A 19,729-nucleotide genomic window follows, 5' to 3' on the forward strand; every position below is an offset into this window, starting at 1 on the left:
AACATAACTCATGGTTTTCTTCACCTCATTCTCCTGTATTTCCAACTTCCTTATTCCTTTTGTGGGCAACCCTTCCCTTTCTGGTCCCAAGGGGCCTCAGAGCCAATCTATCTTGTCATTCCTACTTCTACATTGCTGCCCATCATCCTCTGTGACCACATGCCTGGACCTGCTCCCCACTTTCTATCTGGTCTCCTTGACTTGGCTCTCCGATCCATCCTGCCCTCAGCTACCAAGGGGCATTCCTACAACTCAGGCCAGCCAGCTTTCTCCTCCTCCTCACATTTCAAAGGTTCTCTATGACTTTCAGGGTCACAGAGAAATCTTTCTGTTTAGTCCTCTACAAGCTGGCCATATTGTGCCATTTTAGTCTTCTCACATTTTACTTTTCTCCAGGCACTCTTAAGATGTAGCAACAATGGCTTTTTTTTTTTTCCTGCTTCTTGCCTATGACACTCATGTGTCCATTCTGTGCCATTGGGCTGGCTGTTCCCTGTACTTGGAATGACTATCTCCCTCACTTCCACCTCCTGGCTTCTTTCAAGTCTTGGCAGGACATACAAACATAAACAAAATAAATAGAAGGTAGCATCCAGAAGCACAACTCTTGTAGCTGAAAGAGGAGGGAAAAGAGTAAGTCCAGGAAATCTTGAGGTAGAAGGGTGCTTGGGTGGAGTTTTGAAAGTATTAAGGAATTCTGAGAGAGAATAGACAAGAGAGAGTAGATGCCTAGTGCGGTATGTACAGGTGCCATGAAAAGGCAGGAAGACAGCATTCCATGTGTGGGGAATAAGATGTATTTGACTAGGCTGAGAAGTACAAAGAGTTAAGTGTAATGAGGCTCGAAAGGTAGGATGAACCAGTTTGTGAAGGCTTTGTGAATGCCAAATAGAAGCAATTAGGGAACCAACCACTTGAGTGTACAGAGTAAGGTGAGATGGTTACAAGTGAGCTTTGGAAAAACCTATTTTGGCAGCTATGTGGAGGATGGACTGAAGTAAGTGAGAAAACTAAGGCAGGGGTACCAATTAGAAGGTTACTGCATTAGTTCAGTGAGAGATGATTAGTCTCTGACCTTTTCCATCTTTATTCTTAGCATTCAGCTAAGTGCTCTGCACATGTTAAGTGCGTAATAAATGCTTTTTTCATTTGTACAAATAAAGTTTAAAATAAGATTTTGTTAAGTATTTGAAAAGTTATCATGTGAAACAGACATTTGACTTATTCTGCTTGGTTGAGAGGAAGAGAACTGAGATCAGAAAGTAGACATTTCAATAAAGCAGATTTGGGCTTGTAAGGAAAAACTCCCTAATGCTTAGAAATATTCAAAAGTAAAAGGAGCTTCTGCACTAAAGATTAAGCAAAGTTGGACATCTGTTTTCTTAGCAATGTCATATATACACAGAAAACAATTTCTGTTCAGGTAAGGATTGAACTAAATGGCCTTTGAAGATCAACGATCATAGAACTGGAAAAAAAGCTTAGGGATTATCCCTAATTCAATGCCTTTATTCTACAGCCATAGACCCCCTTCAGAGGTAAGTGATGTGCTTAATGAGAATAATAATAATAATAATAATAATCAGCCCCTCTTCCAACACTGACACTCTCTGAACAGCATGCATGTTGAAATGCCCTTTCTAAATAGGTTACCAAAGTAAATTGCTAGAGCTTTCTGCTGCTTGAGTCCTTGGTCAATCTGACCTCTCCAGAGTGCTGAACAGTGCTACTTACTATATTCTCCACCTTCACTTCACATTTCACAACACCTTGATTATCCCACCACTTTCTTTCAGGCAGTAATTTCTGTTATTGGCCCTTCAGTCTCTTCTCTCTACATTCTATAACTTGGCAATCTCATTGGCACCAGCTTCTCCAACTTTTGGCTCTATGATGCAGATGTCTCTCAAATGCCCAGGTTCCCACCTCAGTGTCCACAAGACACTGCCCCCAGTCACAGCAGACTCAGCATATCCAGGGCAACCTGATCCTTTTCCACAGATCTACTCTTCCATCTACTCACATCTGTGGCACCATCACTACACCATCCATTCAATTTCCACTATTGGAAAATGTTAATTTTGAAACTTTCCTCTCCCTTCCCTCTTACGTTTAATTGGTTATCAAATCTTATCTGTCCTACTTCTGCAACATCTCTTCAATCTTTCCTCATAATTCCTATGGGCCACTACTTTTATATGGACACTCATTACAATCAACATGAGTTGCTGAAATAAGAGCCTCATAATGGGTTTTCTTCCCACTTGTACTCTTTCCTCCAGCACATCCTTTATGCTCTTCCCAGGTTAACTGTCCCTATGCAAAGAGCTTTTTGCTGTGCCAAAGCTCAAAAACCTTCTTCAGGGGCTCCTTTCTGCTTCTGGTGTGAAAATCTAACATCTTTGACTGATAACTAAGACCACTCAACATTTCTACCTTATTTCATATTGTTCCTCTCCATGCACTAAGTTCTAGACAAAATAAATACTTTCATCCCCAAAAAACATTTGCTAAAATTTTCTACCTTTAAAGCCTGTCTTTCCCCTTAACTCTAAAATTTATTAGCCACATTGGACAATAACATTCCACTTGTGCCTGAGGTTTTTGTTTTTTGTTTTTTTTTTTAAATAAGATAGATGAATGTTTTTTACAGTCATTTCTAGGTGTATCATTCTATGATTCTCTTGTTTAATTACTATTGTTCCATTAAAGTTCAGCTCATGAAATGACATCTCCTCCACAAAGCCTTCCTAGATTCCTTTAGTTGATAATGATCAAAGCATTTTATTTTCATATTGCATATGCACGTATGTATTATTTTTCATTTTAATTATTTTAATACAAAATTTTTGGGAATTGTCCTTTCAACACTTAAAAGTTTAGCTACACTGTATGTATTTAGTATAACAGTTTTATGTCCAAAATATCTAAATATTCTGGTTGGACTAGCATCTTGGTAAATGCCACATTCACTTTAATCTAAAACAATCGGACTTTATATGGGATGTCTCAAATGCCTCCGTGCGGTTTTAAGCTCTAATAATTTAAAACTGACTTGAAAATTTAAGTCAGTTAAGTTTGAGATTGGGACACCATGGGGCCTGCAATATCTCTTAGTCACATTACTTGTTTATTGGCCCCAATAGAGGCATTTGTGCATACTTGATACAGAGGAAAAACATCTCACTTCCACAGTACTAAAGGGGGGGAAGGGGGAGAGAGTAATTTTGCTTTTAAGAATATTCTCTACAACTTTTTATATTTATGAAGAAATTGATTAACAAGAATGTGGTATAACAAAAAAAAAGTTAAATAGTAAGTTAAATTATGTATCTACCATATTCTGTACAAACATGATTTTTAAAAGGAATTTCCTGATTCTTTAATATAATTAAAATTAATGGAAGTGTTCTTAAACACCTCAGTGGAGTTCATGACATAAGGGTCCAAAGACACTCTAGGCATTATACTTTATAAATAAAATAACTTGCTATTTTATGATTAAAATCAATTAACTATAATGTACTTCTTAAAGCTATCTGGATACTAACTGTGGCTTGGAGCTTTGGTGAAGAGGGAGAAGATTCATTTTCTGGAAAGCAGGGCTTTGTGGAAGGTGGAGATTCCTACAAAATAAAAATAAGCAACGCAAAAAGTTATTCTGCTGTATAATTTTATTTCTTCTACTACTAAACAAACTGAAGGGATAAAAGAATAAAAGTTAAAGATCTCTCTCCTACCTCATTTTAAAAATTCTTGGTCTATAATTAAAAATTTAAAAACTGGATTATGAAGCAACCATATTAAGCTACAGATTTTACAAAAATGTTTACTGAGACTTCTTTTAAGTCGATCTGAATCATGAATATGAGGTGTACAGAAGACTCTAGAGATAGCTAAAAACTTTTCAAGATCTCAGAAGCCATCTAATTCAGCCTCTTCAGCAATCGGAAGCCCAGAAAGGACTTAACCAGTGTCATACATAAAATAAGTGGTTAGTGTTAAAATTCTAGTACAGATTCTAGAATTCCAAGTTTAATTCTCTGATTAATGTAGTGTAATAGAATTAGAATACATCATATATCTATCATAAACATATTTAAAATAGCTAAGAATTTAAGGATTTGTGGGACAATTGTGTCTAGTAATAAATAATATTTCCAATACTAATCTGACCTAGACCTGGTAGATATAAATACCCAGAACTATCAAATATACATATATATATATATATATATGCACACACACACACACACACACACACACACACACACACACACACACACACACACATATATATTAGAATTTAAATCGCAATGCTACTAACATTTAAAGCAATTAGCAATTAAATAACAGAACTTTCAATGATACAAGTCTAGAAAACAAAAAGAATCATAAGGAAAAAACATCTAATTTAAGTATCTTTTTTAACACAGAAGCAAAATATTGCATACTGAAAAAGTAAATCATCTAAGAGGGGAGAAACATGGCAGTTGTCTTAGAAGTCATTGTAATCATTTAAACTATAGATCCTCAGGAAGACTTTCACACAAGATGAAAAGGGGTCAAACACTTCTGAATTCTAGATTGTATTCTATTATTGACATTCTTGTCTGCATTCTTCCACTACCTTAATTCTTAAGTTAACAGTAGTTTTGCATAAGTTTTGGAAAATATAGATCAAAAAAAAATTTTTTTACAAAAATAAAGTTTAAATATTTTCATAGGATTCACTGTGATTATTTTAACATTCATCTATACATCTATATGATTTAAGTATTCCTATATTTTCCTATGTTGATAAAGTGAATAACTATCAAAGCTTCTGGCACTGTATAAGAGATAAAGTGCCTGACTACAGTCAAGAAAATCTTTTTTTTTTTTTGGGGGGGGGGCTGTGGAGGGTAGAGAAAAGATTTGATAACCTCTAGCTAGAAGTGTATAATCCTAAGATCTTCTAATTATATAACAAAATTATCACTACTGTTCTTTGAACAACTGGAGGCAATGTGGTCCATTAAATTGGAATTTTGAAGTACAACTTTAAGCAAAATATTGCATCAAAAAGTAAATATGTTCAGTTGTATGGAAAACCTCCAGAGCTCTGAAGTCTGTAGATTATATAAGCATATAACTACGGAGTGGCAAAACTTTGCAGTAAGAGGTCTCCAAAGATGACCTTCATTTCCACCGGGGAAGGAAAAGAGAAAAAAAGAAAGTCTGAATGAAATGGAATTCAATGATAATCAATAAGTGTTTATTAACACTATGTTCTAGGCAATGTGCTAGATGCAATACAAAGTACAAAGAATGAAATAATCCTTGCTCTCAATATGCTTACATTGTAATGGTGGAGATAACAGAACATATAAAAGTTATATGCCATAAAGTAAATAAACACATAGAGTAGCTTAAAAAAAGACAGCAGTTTTGCAAAGAAGGCACTAGACGTTGGAGGAAGAAGGAGAATCACAGGTGGTTGTATGTGAAAGACAGAGTGGATAAATAGCATTTTACAGGAAGAGGAATAGTGTGAGGGGTAGGCATTTCTAATGCAAAGAAAGAAGGAATGTCCTTGATAAAGACTGAATCACAGAGCTCAAGTAGGGGGAAGAAGTCCATTGACACAGGAAAGTTAGGTTGGGCCAAGTTATGAAGTGCTTTATAAGCTAAGTAGAGTTAATACCATTTGATAGTTTTAGATCATTTCCCTTAAGATTTCTGGCTGGCTAAAATTGAAAAAATGGAAGGGGGGGGTCAGATAAGAAAGAGATTTAAAGGGGATTAAAGACCTACAAACCAAAAACCAGTACCCAAAAGTTTGAAAAAGAATTATATTTCTGAAAAAAGTAACATACAGACAATAATTTAAAATATTATAAAGAGGAAAGCTGAAAATAAAATCTCTTATAGATCTGGTTAATTTTGAGTAAAAAAATGTTAATGTCATCTGGCAATCAACCAGATAAGTAAATAAACTAATATTTGCTTTTCTTATAGTTAATGCAAGTCTCTAATATTAAGTATTTTGACTCAATTTTAGTAAAAATTCATTAGTCATACTATTTAAAGCTATTTCTGTTTTTGTACACAATTCTCTGAACCCTTATACTCAAAGCATTAAAACTGGTAGATAGCCATCTGCTAAGTAACACATGAAATGATAAATTAAGCAAATGATAATTAAGCAAAAGATTGAACAGTCCTACATAAAGTTCTCTTTTTATAAAAGAGGGGAAAACTCCCCAGTATCTTCAATAAATAAGCTCTGAATTTAGTATAATTCTGAAAATTTGTCATATTTTCTACATTCCTACATTTGATACATTTCCCCCCCCATTCCCGTATTCAAAACAGGCAAAAACAAAATACAAAGAAGAAATATTTGCAATTGCTCTTAGCAACTAGCTAATTCAAACAGAAATGAACTAAGACAAAAAAACAAAGAGATCAAAAAATTTAAAAAACATTTTTTTGTTTTAAGAATGTTTAAGGTCTTATATAAAAAGATATACATTTTTCTAATTAAATAGAGATACTCAACTATAGAATCTGTCTTATTAGGTTAAAAAGATAATTTTGTCTTTCTATTACATGGTGTTCAGGTGTCAAAAGCCTCTTGCACAAAATGTTAAACAGTCTAACTGGCTCCTCAAAATTAAGTGGAATTATCTGATAAAAATACATTCATTTTGGAGATACCCTAGAGGCTGAAATTATCAACAACGTCACAAACCCAAATTACACTAATCTGACATGAAAATAAATCCACAATTATCAAAAAACTCCAGAATTTTATAATTTTGAGATGTACTCTCTCAATTCAATGGGATATTATCCTAATCAAGTAAAGACATCAAAGAAATTTCTATGCTTCTTCATTATTTTTCACTACTGCACTCACTATCTTATAAATAAATTATGTCACTGAACAGGTAGTATACCCTAACAAACTTTAATCAACCAATTCTCAAGCATAGATTAAGGACTTAGTAAGTGCTTAGAACCATGGTATGCACTAAAAATAAAAGAGAAATGGTCCATGACCTCAGAGAATTTATATTCTAATAAGACATATACAAATATAAGTACATAGAGAGGATATAAAAAATGAATACCAGAAATTTGAATTTTTCAGATCACCTGGAAAACTAGTAAATATCCAACTCCTCATTCCAATTCAAATGATGGAGGACTAATAGGTAAGAATAAATGTAAAATATTAAGCCATTCAAAATTACACTGGATTTTGAAATATTCTAATATTCATATGTAAATATGTTTACATATTTTAAAATTCATAATAATCCTTCTAGTTAATTAAAAAACTGGCTAAGAATAAGGAAGAAACTTTTCCAACTTTTCTATCTTAATCTCTGGTTCAATGACTCTTCACACTCCCCATACAATGCCAGAGAGTGAAAATATACTACCTCCAAATGGTGAAAGAACTAGTCCTAGCAAAGTTGCTTTTCCCATCACTTCAGATTTGGAGTTTTTTTCCTGGTAATCCATACTTTTTCTGGGGTGGAAATATTCAAATATATTGTTATAAAAGATTCACTATGGACTTGAAAACTAAAAAAGGAGGGTTGTTATTTTTTAAAAGCTAGACAAGAATGAATGTCAGCAAAAATTTAATAATCTAACCTCAAAGCAAATTGTAAATGCTTTAAATAAAATACAATAAAATAGCATAATAATCAACAACTAAAACATGAGAATCTATTCATGAATAATCATAGAGATGAAAATTAAAAGTCTACAGGGAGAATAGAGTATACCAAAAAGCTTAGTGGATTTTAAATCTTTGATAGCTTAAAACTTCATTAAGACTTTTATAACACTGTATATTACAAAGTAACTGACTTTCACGAAAGAGACACTACATAAGACAGCTACAATCCATCTCTAATACCATGCATAAAGAACCTGCCAAAATTCTTACCAGTTCCTTCAATTATTCCTACCTTATCATTGGTGTCTAGCACAATCGTGCTGTGCCTCCACTTCGTTAATACTATTGGATCCTGCAGCCTCCTGTCCAAGCTCCTACTTTTAATTATTTCTCTTTGCTGCTGTGAAGCATTATACTAAAGAAAACAAAATATCCATTATAAATAATATAAGCACAAGTAATACTTTGACATAATGAAAACCAGATGACAATACATATGTGGTGTTCCACAAAGAGTATTTTATAGACAACCATACATTAGGGTAAATTAATTAACTCATCTGAGTCTCGGTTTCTTCCATCTTTGAAAAGATGGGGCTGGATGAGATGATCTCTAAGGACTCTTCTCTAAAATCCTAGGACAGGCACTTATTTTTTAGCTTAGCTTTGCAAAACATACACACAAAGACATAATCAATAACCTTTTGTTCTTTTTTTCTTTTTCTCTCCAAGCCCAAACACATGATGGCTTGTTTCTTTGAAGTAGCAAACAGGAGTTCGTCTAATGCGTAATGGTAGTGCTTGACACTGGCCATGAAAGCATGAAAGACCAATGCCTGACTTCGAGCTCCAACCTTCCATTCACCAAACTGGGCACACAGCCAAGTCAACACCAAATAAAGTAGATAAGTTGGGCTTCTCTATCCTGAAGCTGCTTAGCAGCAAAAACTAAAAAAAAAGAATTCATAATGTCTTCCCTTGGGAAGCGACACTACTATTATTCACTAAACAAGGCCACAGAAAAGGAAATGTTTCCACATATGCATAATATGGAAGATAGCATGTGTTTTTTCCCTAAATTTTATATCATTTGTTAAAAAAAAAGTTATTTAGCAATGACAACAAATTCCAAGCTTAATAGGTTTACTGAATTTCCAGGATAAAGTTTTCTTCTTATTTTAATAGAATTATTAGTGCTATAATATAAATATAAAAAAGGCTCTAGATATTTAGACAATGAACATAGATTAGCACTGAGTTCTATGCAAAAGGTTTTACTTTAAGTACATATTCTCTACATCAAAAGAAAACTATACATAGCTAAAGAGTTAATGTAACTATATTTTAAATTTCTCATAAAATTATGCTAAATGAAAATTATGATTTTTTACATGCAATAATAATATTTTAAGATTCACAAAGCACTGTACAAATATTTATATCATTTGATTCTCACAATCCCTTAGAAGGTAAGTGCAATTATTATCCTCAATTTAAAGATAAGAAAATTGTGGCAGGTAAATCAGACTTTCCCAGGATTACCTGGCTAGTAAATATTTAAGGCTGGATTTGAATTCAGGTCTTTCTGAATCCAGGACTAGCCTTCTTTTCCACTATACCATTTACTTGCCCTAAACACTTTTATAGTAAAATGTTTTTTAAAAAAATTTTTGTCATCGGCATCTCTCAATTCAACTCCATCACAGCCAACTAAAAACAAACAAAAAACCCCCAAACTCCAAAACCAGAGTCTCTAAAGGTATAAGTGTAATTTAAAAGACAAAGTAAAGAAATATTCCAATTGTAACAAAACCAGTTTTGATTCTAAAATTAAACATCTCTTGACAATTCTTTTCCACACAGTATCCTACTCATTCTTTTCTTTTAAATACATTTTTACTGATTTATTTTTTATATCATCATAATTTCCCTATTTCCAAAAGTAATCTCATATAACAAAGTTGGTTTTTAAAGATTAAAAAGGAAAGAAAAAGAGGAGGAAAAAATTATGAGTTTAACTGACAATACATCCAAAAAAAATGTGGGAAAACATGAAATGTGCAACACTTGCAGACCTCCCACCTCTACAATGATGCTCTCTTCTCTAAATTCATATAGCTATCACCAAAGCCCACGCTCCCATCACATCACCAAAAACTATACTAGCCCTGCTATCACTGTTCTTCCTGCTTCCAGTCTCTTCTTTCTCTAATTCATTCTCAATTCCACTATCAAATTGATATTCCTAAAGCACAGATATGAATATTTAACTCCTCTGCTTAAAAAGCTTCAGTCCCAAGCTCCCAAATTCATCTAAGATAAAATACAAACTTACCTCTCTGTTTAGTATTTAAAGCACTTTCCAATCTGGCTCTAAATTATTTCTATAACAATTCTACAGTACTTCCCTCAAGATACTATTTTCTAGCCAAACTGGCCTGTTTCATGTTCTTCATTTGTGACATTCCATTTTCCCACTCCATGCCAAGGCTCCTGCTCCCCCCCCCAATACCTCCTACAAAATTTCTTTGTATACAAGTATGTTTTCTATTTTTATCTATGAATGTAGTGTTCTCTCAGAAGACTATAAACTCTTTAAAGACAAGAATTAATTGATTCACTGTCTTTGATATTTATACCTTTACTGATACACAAATAAAATTACTAAGGGGATACTTTGTAGAATTTGATGAAATAATAAAATTCATTTGGAAAAATAAAAGATCTAAAATAAAGAGAAATGATAAAAAGGATAAATAAGGAACAGCATTTCCAAATATTAAACTATATTATAAAGTAACAGGCATCAAAAACATGTATAATTGGTAGTAGTAATAGTAGTAATAATAATAACACAGATCTATGGAATGAACCAGACAAAGGAGAATGGAAACAACAGAATCAAGAATAATATTTCATAAAATAGAAAACAGAAATAATTCAGGGAAAAAAATTCTGTATTTGATTAAAACTTCTGGGAAAATTAGTAATCAGTCTGGCAAAAATTAGACCCAGATAACATCTTATACTACATTACACAATATAGTCTAAGTGGGTATGCTACCTTATTATTAAAGATCATGATATGAAAATGTTAAAGAGAAACTAATTATATACCTCTCACAGCTATGAGTAGATGTACTCTTAACCAAGAAATAGAGCAACTGCAAAAATAAAATAGATAACTCTGATAACACGAAAACAAAAAACTTTTGCACAGATGAAATTAATGCACTCAGGATAAGAAGAAATATAGTTGAATGGAGGGAAAAGGCTGAGGCAGGTGGGTTTTAAGTGACTTGCCTAGAGTCACACAGTTGGGAAGTCTGAGGCTAGATTTGAACTCAGATTCTCCTGACTCTAGGGCTAGTGCTCTAGCCACCATACCATCTAGCTGCCTTGGAAAAAAATATTTGTATAATTTTTCTCTCCCAAGACCAGCCTTCATTTTAGTAGAGTAATCACCACGAGAATAGTCAGGGATAAAGTCTAAAGTTTTTATTATCTCTTTCACAGTCTGTCTCCTTCACCTGGGGCCCAGATAGAGGCCCTCTGGAATGGGTCTTGGTTTCAGTGGAGAAAATGCAGGAAAGCCACCACAACCGTCTCCATCTTAAAGTCTGCCTCTGTCTTGTCCCCAATTTGTCCCCAGTTTATATGTTCTATTACAATTACATGATTACAGTATATTGAATATAAACCAATCATTATATCTCTAGGGAACCATTATTTATTGAAAGATTAAATCAATCATACTGAACTAAAGAACTCATGTGCTAAACTAGATAACCATTGTCTTATCAATTCTACTGAGTTAACACCTTGTTGTAGGATTAAATCAATCATACAGAGTTCCTGCTCTTTACAGCTACCCAATAATATTTTTAAAAATTAATAAATATATATAAAACTAAGAGCCATTCCCCAATACTTTAGTGACCAAAGAATAGGAACGAAAGTTATCAAAAATAAGAATTTCAAAGTATTCACAATCCATGAAAGAATCCTCCAAATCACTAATAGTAAGATAAACATAAATCAATACAACCTTGAATGAATGCAAATTGACAAAGGCAAAAATTGGCAAAAGACAATGCTGTAGGGGACATGGAATGATAAGCATACCACTATTTTGCTGGTGAAGCTGTGAAGCAACATGAGCATTTTGTGCAAAACAATTTTAGATTTTGCAAATAAAGTGACAAAAATGTTCATATACTTTAAAGCAGAGTCTCATTATTGTGTTTATCCCTCAAGGAAGCAATCAATCACTAAGGAGAAAATATTCCTATATATCAAAATATTTACAGCAGAATTTCATGTGATAGAATTGGAAACAAAATAGATGCCCATATATTGGGGAATTGCTAAGCAAATTGTGGTACATCAATATAATGAAATATCATGCTGTAAGAAATGTGATTACAGAAAAGTACAGAAAAATCTACATAAACTGTTGCAAAGTGAAATGAGCAGAGCCAAGAAACCCCCACCCCCCCACACACAAAAACAATGTAAATGAAAAGAATAAGCCCACACACACAAAAAAAAATCAAAAGTGGAGCAGTAATAAAATTATAAACAGCAAGCATGACTGAAAGAAATGTGAGAAAATATCTCCAATCTGACTCTTTATGGAGATGGGAAGTCTACAAATGTTACATATTGGACATGTTTTCAGAATTTTTCAATGTATTGATCAGTTTAAAAATATAACTTTTTTTACATGAGATATTTTTCTGGGAAGGTAGGTGAAGAGATACTCAGGAAAACTATGATAACAATAAAAAGCAGACATTAAAAAAAATTCTTAAAAAGAACATAATAAATGATGATTAACCAAACAGAAATACATATGTGGCCTTAAAAGACAGTTTATATTAGGTACAAAAGGAAACAAGATATATATTTGGTAGGATCTATTTAAATGAAATAATAATTTTTAATCTTGAAAAATCATTCTCAATGAAAAATGAAAAATCATTCTCAATCTTAACGAAATGTAAAAAAGGAAATTTTATTTTTCAAACAGTTTAAAAAGGAAAATTGGTTACAAACTTTTTTTTTTACCTTTGGTAATTCCCATTCTGATCGAGAGCCATCTGCACTGTAATAATATTGTCTGCCTTGATCATCAACATGCTTCAACCACTACAAAAAACAAAAAATAAGAGGAAGGAGAAATAATATCTTTAGGTTTGACGGGTGTAATCTGTAATCTTGAATTCTTTTCTTTCCTTATATTTTCCCCACTATTTGATGAAAGGAATATAATACACATAGATGGCAAATATTTAACTTATCACCATACTATATTAAAAAAAATTAAGTAGAGTTTTTCCCTTCTTTTTCCCCAATACCACTCACCTTGTTTAAAAACCACAATAAGATCTTGGAATGGATTTTCCTAATACTACAAATATTATTATTTCTATTACAACAATGCTAGGAGATGAGAAAGCTTTAGGGAGACCAATTTCAGTTCACTAGGAAGGAAGCTTTATAAAAGCAGCCTATTTGTTAAACAACTGGCCTGCTTGAAGTGGGTTCTGCTACCCAGGGTAGGAAGTGGGACTAAATAACCATTAAAATTTCTTCCTACTTTACAACACTGTACAACATGTGAGAGCATGCATATGAACATGCACACAGAGAAATGATCAGAAAAAGAGAGCAGATTTTTATTCTTTTTAATTTTAGATTATAACAACTTGGAATAATTATTCACTTAATATAATTCCGTTTGGCCTTTTCCCTAATGGACTGCTTTATCCTATGCATATCACTGAAAAGAACTATTATAAAAATACAACAGTAGTAATTTGTAGCCATTTTAAATAATATAGAGAAGGTAAAGGAAAATGAAAGCAAATATCACTACTTAATCATTTAAGATTGACTGCTAAATAAAAACTTTGCCAACTATAACAACCAAATCACTTAGCCACATATATTACTAAATGTCTGAGATGCTTGAGCAAACATCTTTCCAAATCCAAACTAGAATGAAAAGTATGGGTTAGCACATGATATATCCTCTGTTCCACATCTATTATACTGCTATATATGAAAAATCAATGCCTCCAAATTAAAAAATATTTTCCTATAACAGATAATGAATTGAAAGTATCATAGCAATGTACAAAACTGTTCCAAAGAATAACATAAAAAGTATGATCCTAAAAGAAAGGTAAGGGGGGAAAAAGATTACTTCAATAAAAATGCTTAAAAAAGGCGGTCTTTTTTTTTTTAAAGGTAGTGCAACACATCTTAAACCTTTGTTGATAAAATAGTAATAACAATAATTGGCTTATATATGTATGTATATATACACACAAACTACATACATACACACACATTATATATATATATATATATATACACACACACACACACTATCTATACACATATACATATATATACACACATATATATATACATAGAGAGAGAGAGAGACAGAGAGACAGAGAGCGAGCGTGTGAGAGCCTAAAACCATGAATTTGTAGTTAACTATACTGGGATTTAACAGCCATTAACAATACAAATCTAGAATTACTGTCATGAGTATTCTCAGTAAGTTTTACAACATTAACACTCTAGTACTGACTAGAGTATTATTTTATACAGATTCCACCAACTTAGATGTGATGACATAAAAAAGAAGTACCTTTTCATTAGTATAGTCACTGGTATATAAGGTGTGCCCACGTTCGTCCAACTCCTCTGACCAGCCCCTTGGAGGAGAACCACACTGACTATCTGATTGGCTGAAACAAGAACTGTGGTAGTTTTCTTCCGATGAAAGAAGCTAGAAGTAGTCAGAAACATAAGAATTGTTTCTTTCAACATGAGTATGTGGAAGTTCAAAACTTAAGATATCCATTTAATATGGCTTAAAAGATCTGAAAATGAGGTATAGTATGAGCAAAGTGCCATTTGCATTTTTAAGAGGTAAACTAACACATATTCAAAAAATACTAATTAATTTTTAAAAATAATTTTAAAATACACACTTTAATAAGAAAATGTTAAGTGAGGCAAAGTATTAAAATTGAAGAGTTTAAGAGTTGGTGAATTCAATTTTATGTACACAGACATTTAGTTACATGCAGTAATTTTACGCACACAGACTGTTACATGCAGTTTACAAAAGCATTTTAAGTATTCTTTGAAGAAAGTTTGAACATATCAAAACATATCCAAAAAAAAAAAAAATCAAACAACAAACAAAAAACCAGTTATACGACCTTTTGAAAAACTCTGAATGATGTTCCTTTTATTCTTTCATTAATTTTTCATTAATAATACTAACATAAGACAAGTACAGTTATTTCTTGGAAGAGTCTTAAGTTGATGTTTAGAAATTAATTAGGTCACACTTTATGGGTTCCCATAGATCAATACTTAAAATACATTAAGAATTTTAGTATTCTAATGTTTTAAGAAGTACCTGGAATTTTACTGACAGATTTAAAATGATCACATGACCACCAGAAATACCAGCAAAAGGTAAAAAGATCCCCAATACTTTCTATCATGCTAATTGTGTCTTCTCTCTTAAAGCATCACACAGTAAAAGGTTATTCATGGATTCAACAGACAGAGCAGATAACATAGCCATTGCTAGGCAGGCCCCAAAGCAACTGAAATCTGTGGGGTCTAGTTCTTTCTTCATTATCATTACTTAAGGCAGCACTGCGATCCTCTAGTCCAAAAATATCCATAGGACGTTTTGATTTTGGAGGAAGGGAAGTTTTGAGTGAACAAAAAATTTCTCTCCTACCTTACTAAGTCCAGAGAAAAAAATCCAATACCTAGACTACACCAGACCCTTAATAATTCTTCTAGACTAAATCAAATATAGAAATCTACACAAATTCTAACTGAATTCCCAGTCAGAACACACCAACGAGGCAAGGCAAAAGTAAAAGTAAATGAAAAAAAATTATTCTTCAGTTTTTATGTATATTAAAAATTTTGAGAGACACAATTTAAAAGCAAGCTTAAAATGCTTCTATAACTAAACAGGCAGAGGGCATGTGACTAGCATGCAGGGTCTGGACTCAGAAAGACCTGATACTCACTAGCTGAGCATCTTTGGGCAAGTTATTTAACATCTTTCAGCTTTATTTCCTCATTTGTAAAATGTAAATAATAATTTCTTTCTCACAGCACTGCTTGAGGCTCAAATGAGGAAACACATGTAAAATACTGCACTTAAAACACTAAATAGATGCTACTTATAATTAGCATGTAAGTAACATTAGTAATATATTTCTATTTCTGAAAACAATAGTTTATTACTTTCATCTACTGTAATAAATTATTTTCCTACACAATTTACTTTACTTTCAATTTATTCAATTCATGAAATGCAAAATCAAATATTCATTTAGCAAAGGTATTAGCTGCAAGTAACCAGTGTATTTAAAGCTAGTTAGGTAAAAGTTCAAAAATGACAAACTAAACAATATCAACAAAACTAAAAAGCAGAGGAAAAAGTTGAAGAACAGAAGCGAAAAAGATCCTATTAAATTTAGGTTAACAACTTTCAATAGACAGCAGGGACTCTGAGACCAAAAGTTTATCACAGAAAAAAAAAAAAATAACACTTTAAGAAAGCCCAATAAAATTCAACAAAACTAACAAATCAGAAATATAAAATATAAAAATTTAAAGCCTCTCCAGTTGTGAAAGGTCCCTTAAAGCTTAAAAATCTAAATAAACCCCTTCCCTATTTTTTATTAAGAAGGAAATTTTATTCAAAATATAAAAGGCTCCATAAAGAGCTCTTCTAAGAAAAAGAGGAATAAGGGAAATGCATCACTTTGCAAGTAAAAATGATAATTAAGCCACATAGAAGTAAATAACTCCTTTTATAAACATGACACTATCTAATTGAAAATAAAATTTCCTATTTCTGTGTATTAAGATCTAAAGTAGCATAGAATATATTATTAAATTGTATTAAGATCTAAAGTAGCATAGATTATATTACTAAATTATATAAAATTATTAAATTAAAATGTATACACACATATACTATGTTATAATGACCTCTACCTGAAAACTGCACTTACCATCTTGGGTAACAAAAGAAACAATGATTCAGTTATTTCAATTTTTTAAATTTAAGGGAAAAACACGGTAAGGCATACAGTCGAAAACGTTTCAGGCAGCAATCAGGCTACAATATTTGCCATATGTGTACAGTGATGGTTCCTACAGTCCTACAGGCAGTTCCTACTGCCCTTCTCACAGTCACATTATGATTCAGAAAAAATGAGAATGGCAGCTTTTATTGTTTCAGAAACTAATAAAAATACATTTAAATCAAACCTGTCAAATCACCTCCAGCACAAAAACTTGTTCCATAGATTTTAACAATTTTTTAAATAATCACCTTCATTCAGATTTAAGCTTATCTCCCCCCCCACCCTCCCACCCCCCCCACCCCCGGCCAAATCATCAGATAATACATTCCACCCTTATCAAAGAATACTATTCTTCCTGCCTTGAAAAAACAAAAAACAAAAGGCAATCAAAATAAAATAATAGGACTGGCAAGTTTGAGAAGGAAAAACAAAACTTGATCACATACACAAATAACCTAGAAAATGCCCTGGCTTTCCCAACACGTTCTTAACAAACAGATACTGGTATCTATTGTAGTTGTTAACATAATCCAAACAGACAGATGACAGGCAGGATACTCAAAAGACTCAAGACTATATGATTCATGACAATATAACAATCACACATTTCATAAGAGATGCCACTTTTTAAGCAAATTCTGTTAAATATCATTTGGGGGTTTACTAATTCAAAAAAAAAAAAAAAGATGGGCTTGGTTAATATTTACACTAAAAATTAAAAAAACATTTGCTGGGCAAATTATTGGTATAAAAGAAATTAAAGAAATATTCATCTATTTGAAGTAGTATTTTCAATCAATTCAGCACCAAGGGGTTATAAATAAGCAGGACCATCCCTTTTAAGGATGATGCTTTGATTTATGAATTTCAAAGCATTCTTACTAAAATAGAAACTAGCTAATATTTATGAAATGGAATTTGAGTCACTTGAAAATACAATTCCCTCCCAAACTTTCTAGTTTATTTGGATTTTCATATAGGTTATGGTATATTTTCCAAAGTTAAAAAGGGTTCCCTATATGGATACAACAATATCTGTTGTCAGAAGGACTACTTTAGATAATTTCCAAAAAGCTCACAGTCAAAATACTGGACTAAAGTGATGGAATTTTTTTTGGCCACAGCACAGACCATCCCATAGATCATCCATTATAATTTGCCTCAACAGAAGGAATACCCACCACTTTAGCAAAGTGCTGACTATAAAGTAGAACATATTTAATCCTAGTGATGAAACTGCATATTTTTACTCAGAATGGAGGAAAATATTAGAATGAGTTACTGAGCATTTAAGAATAAAATGGTGGGGGGCAGCTAGGTGGCGCAGTGAACAGAGCACCAGCCCTGAATTCAGGAGGACCCAAGTTCAAATCTAGATCTCAGACACTTAACACTTCCTAGCTGTGTGTGTGTGTGGGGGGGGGGGGGGGGGAAGAATAAAATGGTGACAATAGATAATTGTCAAGCTTACAAAGAAGCACTGAATTTTAGAGCTAGTTCCTCTAGCAATCTTTCTATAACCTTAAAGTTCAGATAGCTCAACTCTTTGATTTATAGATAACTAGTTTTGGACAGTAATTTGAAAAAAAAAAAAAAATCTACTGGCCATGAATTTTTTGTTAAGTAAGTTACAAATAGTTGCTCTCTGACATTACAATTTACCTGTCTGATCACCATTGATTCTCTGGGAATCAATTTCTTTCTTTGAAGAATTAGGGGGCTGGGCTAAATTAACACTAGAATCCTTCCACCACCAAACCTAAGATATTAACAATGATGAAAGCCTTGTTAAATGAGTGTCAGGTACATAAGCATATAAAACTGGTGATATAAAGAAAAGCAAAAATACTCCCTGCTCTCAAGGAACTTAAATCTTACATTACTTAGTGATCCTTTGATCCTAAGTAACGCTGCTACCTAGTTGACTCAGCTAAGTTACATAATTGTTTCTCCACTTCTTCCATGATCCTAAAAAGACTGGGAAAGATGTTTCACGCAACAATTCAGAATGGGTTGTGCTATAACATGACAGTAACTTTATCCAAGATATGAAGAAAATAACCAACACAAGTAAAATGATGCGAAATAATATTTAGCACTTTTGAGATTGTGGATGCTTTAGGAAAAAAACTATTTCCTTCAAATAATGGAACAGAAAGCTTTGATGACTGTCCCCGACTCCTACCTCTTGATCTCCTGAGTTCTGGCAGTCTCCTTTGTTTACATTGGCATCTCGAGTCCATCGAGGTGGCTTCCAGGTTCTTTCCTGTGTTCCTCTGTTGTAGTAATAAAAACGTCCTGTACTGTCTTTATGAGTTTCCCATTCTCCATTAATCTGAATCGCAGGACTGCCAGGAAGAGGGGGAAGTGCAGACTGGGATATTTTCAATTCTTGTAAATTAGCATAGACAGGAGAATCTGGTCTTCCTTGATTTGGTGGTGTAGTCGGCTATTGGAACAAATTCAGAATATCTGATTTTAGACTGAAATTATGTTCACAAACTCAAAGTTAACAAAAGGCCATTTATAAAAGGCATATTATGATGTAATTTTATTAACAAATATGCATAATTAGGAGACATCTGCTTTCTAGTTGCAGATGCAAAATATGGGCAAAAAGGGATAAAATTGAAAATGGTAAGACTATTATTAGTCTTCCTCCATTCAAAGAAACAATAAGAGTTGTTATCTATAGATCTGAATCCTAGGCTCTGGTGTTTACCTATACATACCACTTTGAGTAAGAAATAAACTCTGAAACTATTTATTCATCAGTAAAATTAGGATGTTGGTTGAGTTTCAAAATTCTAAGATATATGCAAATAATGGAAGAGATATTTCTTTAAAATAAGGTTAAAAAATTCTTTAAAACAAAATTGTATTAATTTTTTTTCAG

General features: G+C 32.7%; 1 protein-coding gene across 4 annotated transcripts in view; it reads right to left on the reverse strand.

The window, feature by feature from the left end:
• Positions 1 to 19,729, reverse strand: part of ARHGAP12 (Rho GTPase activating protein 12) — a 124,065-nt gene that overhangs the window by 32,710 nt on the left and 71,626 nt on the right. The window contains exons 3-7 of one of the 4 annotated variants that reach the window (XM_074267061.1): positions 19,019 to 19,282; positions 14,346 to 14,486; positions 12,749 to 12,829; positions 7,971 to 8,093; positions 3,552 to 3,626 (exon numbers count right to left, since the gene is read on the reverse strand). In XM_074267061.1, the coding sequence (XP_074123162.1) occupies positions 3,552 to 3,626; positions 7,971 to 8,093; positions 12,749 to 12,829; positions 14,346 to 14,486; positions 19,019 to 19,282 (684 nt within the window). The remainder of the gene's footprint in view (positions 1 to 3,551; positions 3,627 to 7,970; positions 8,094 to 12,748; positions 12,830 to 14,345; positions 14,487 to 19,018; positions 19,283 to 19,729) is intronic. The other 3 variants (XM_074267063.1, XM_074267062.1, XM_074267064.1) reach the window with 3 other exon arrangements.

Source organism: Sminthopsis crassicaudata, chromosome 5, assembly GCF_048593235.1.
Source record: "Sminthopsis crassicaudata isolate SCR6 chromosome 5, ASM4859323v1, whole genome shotgun sequence".
NCBI classification, from domain to species: Eukaryota; Metazoa; Chordata; class Mammalia; order Dasyuromorphia; family Dasyuridae; genus Sminthopsis; species Sminthopsis crassicaudata.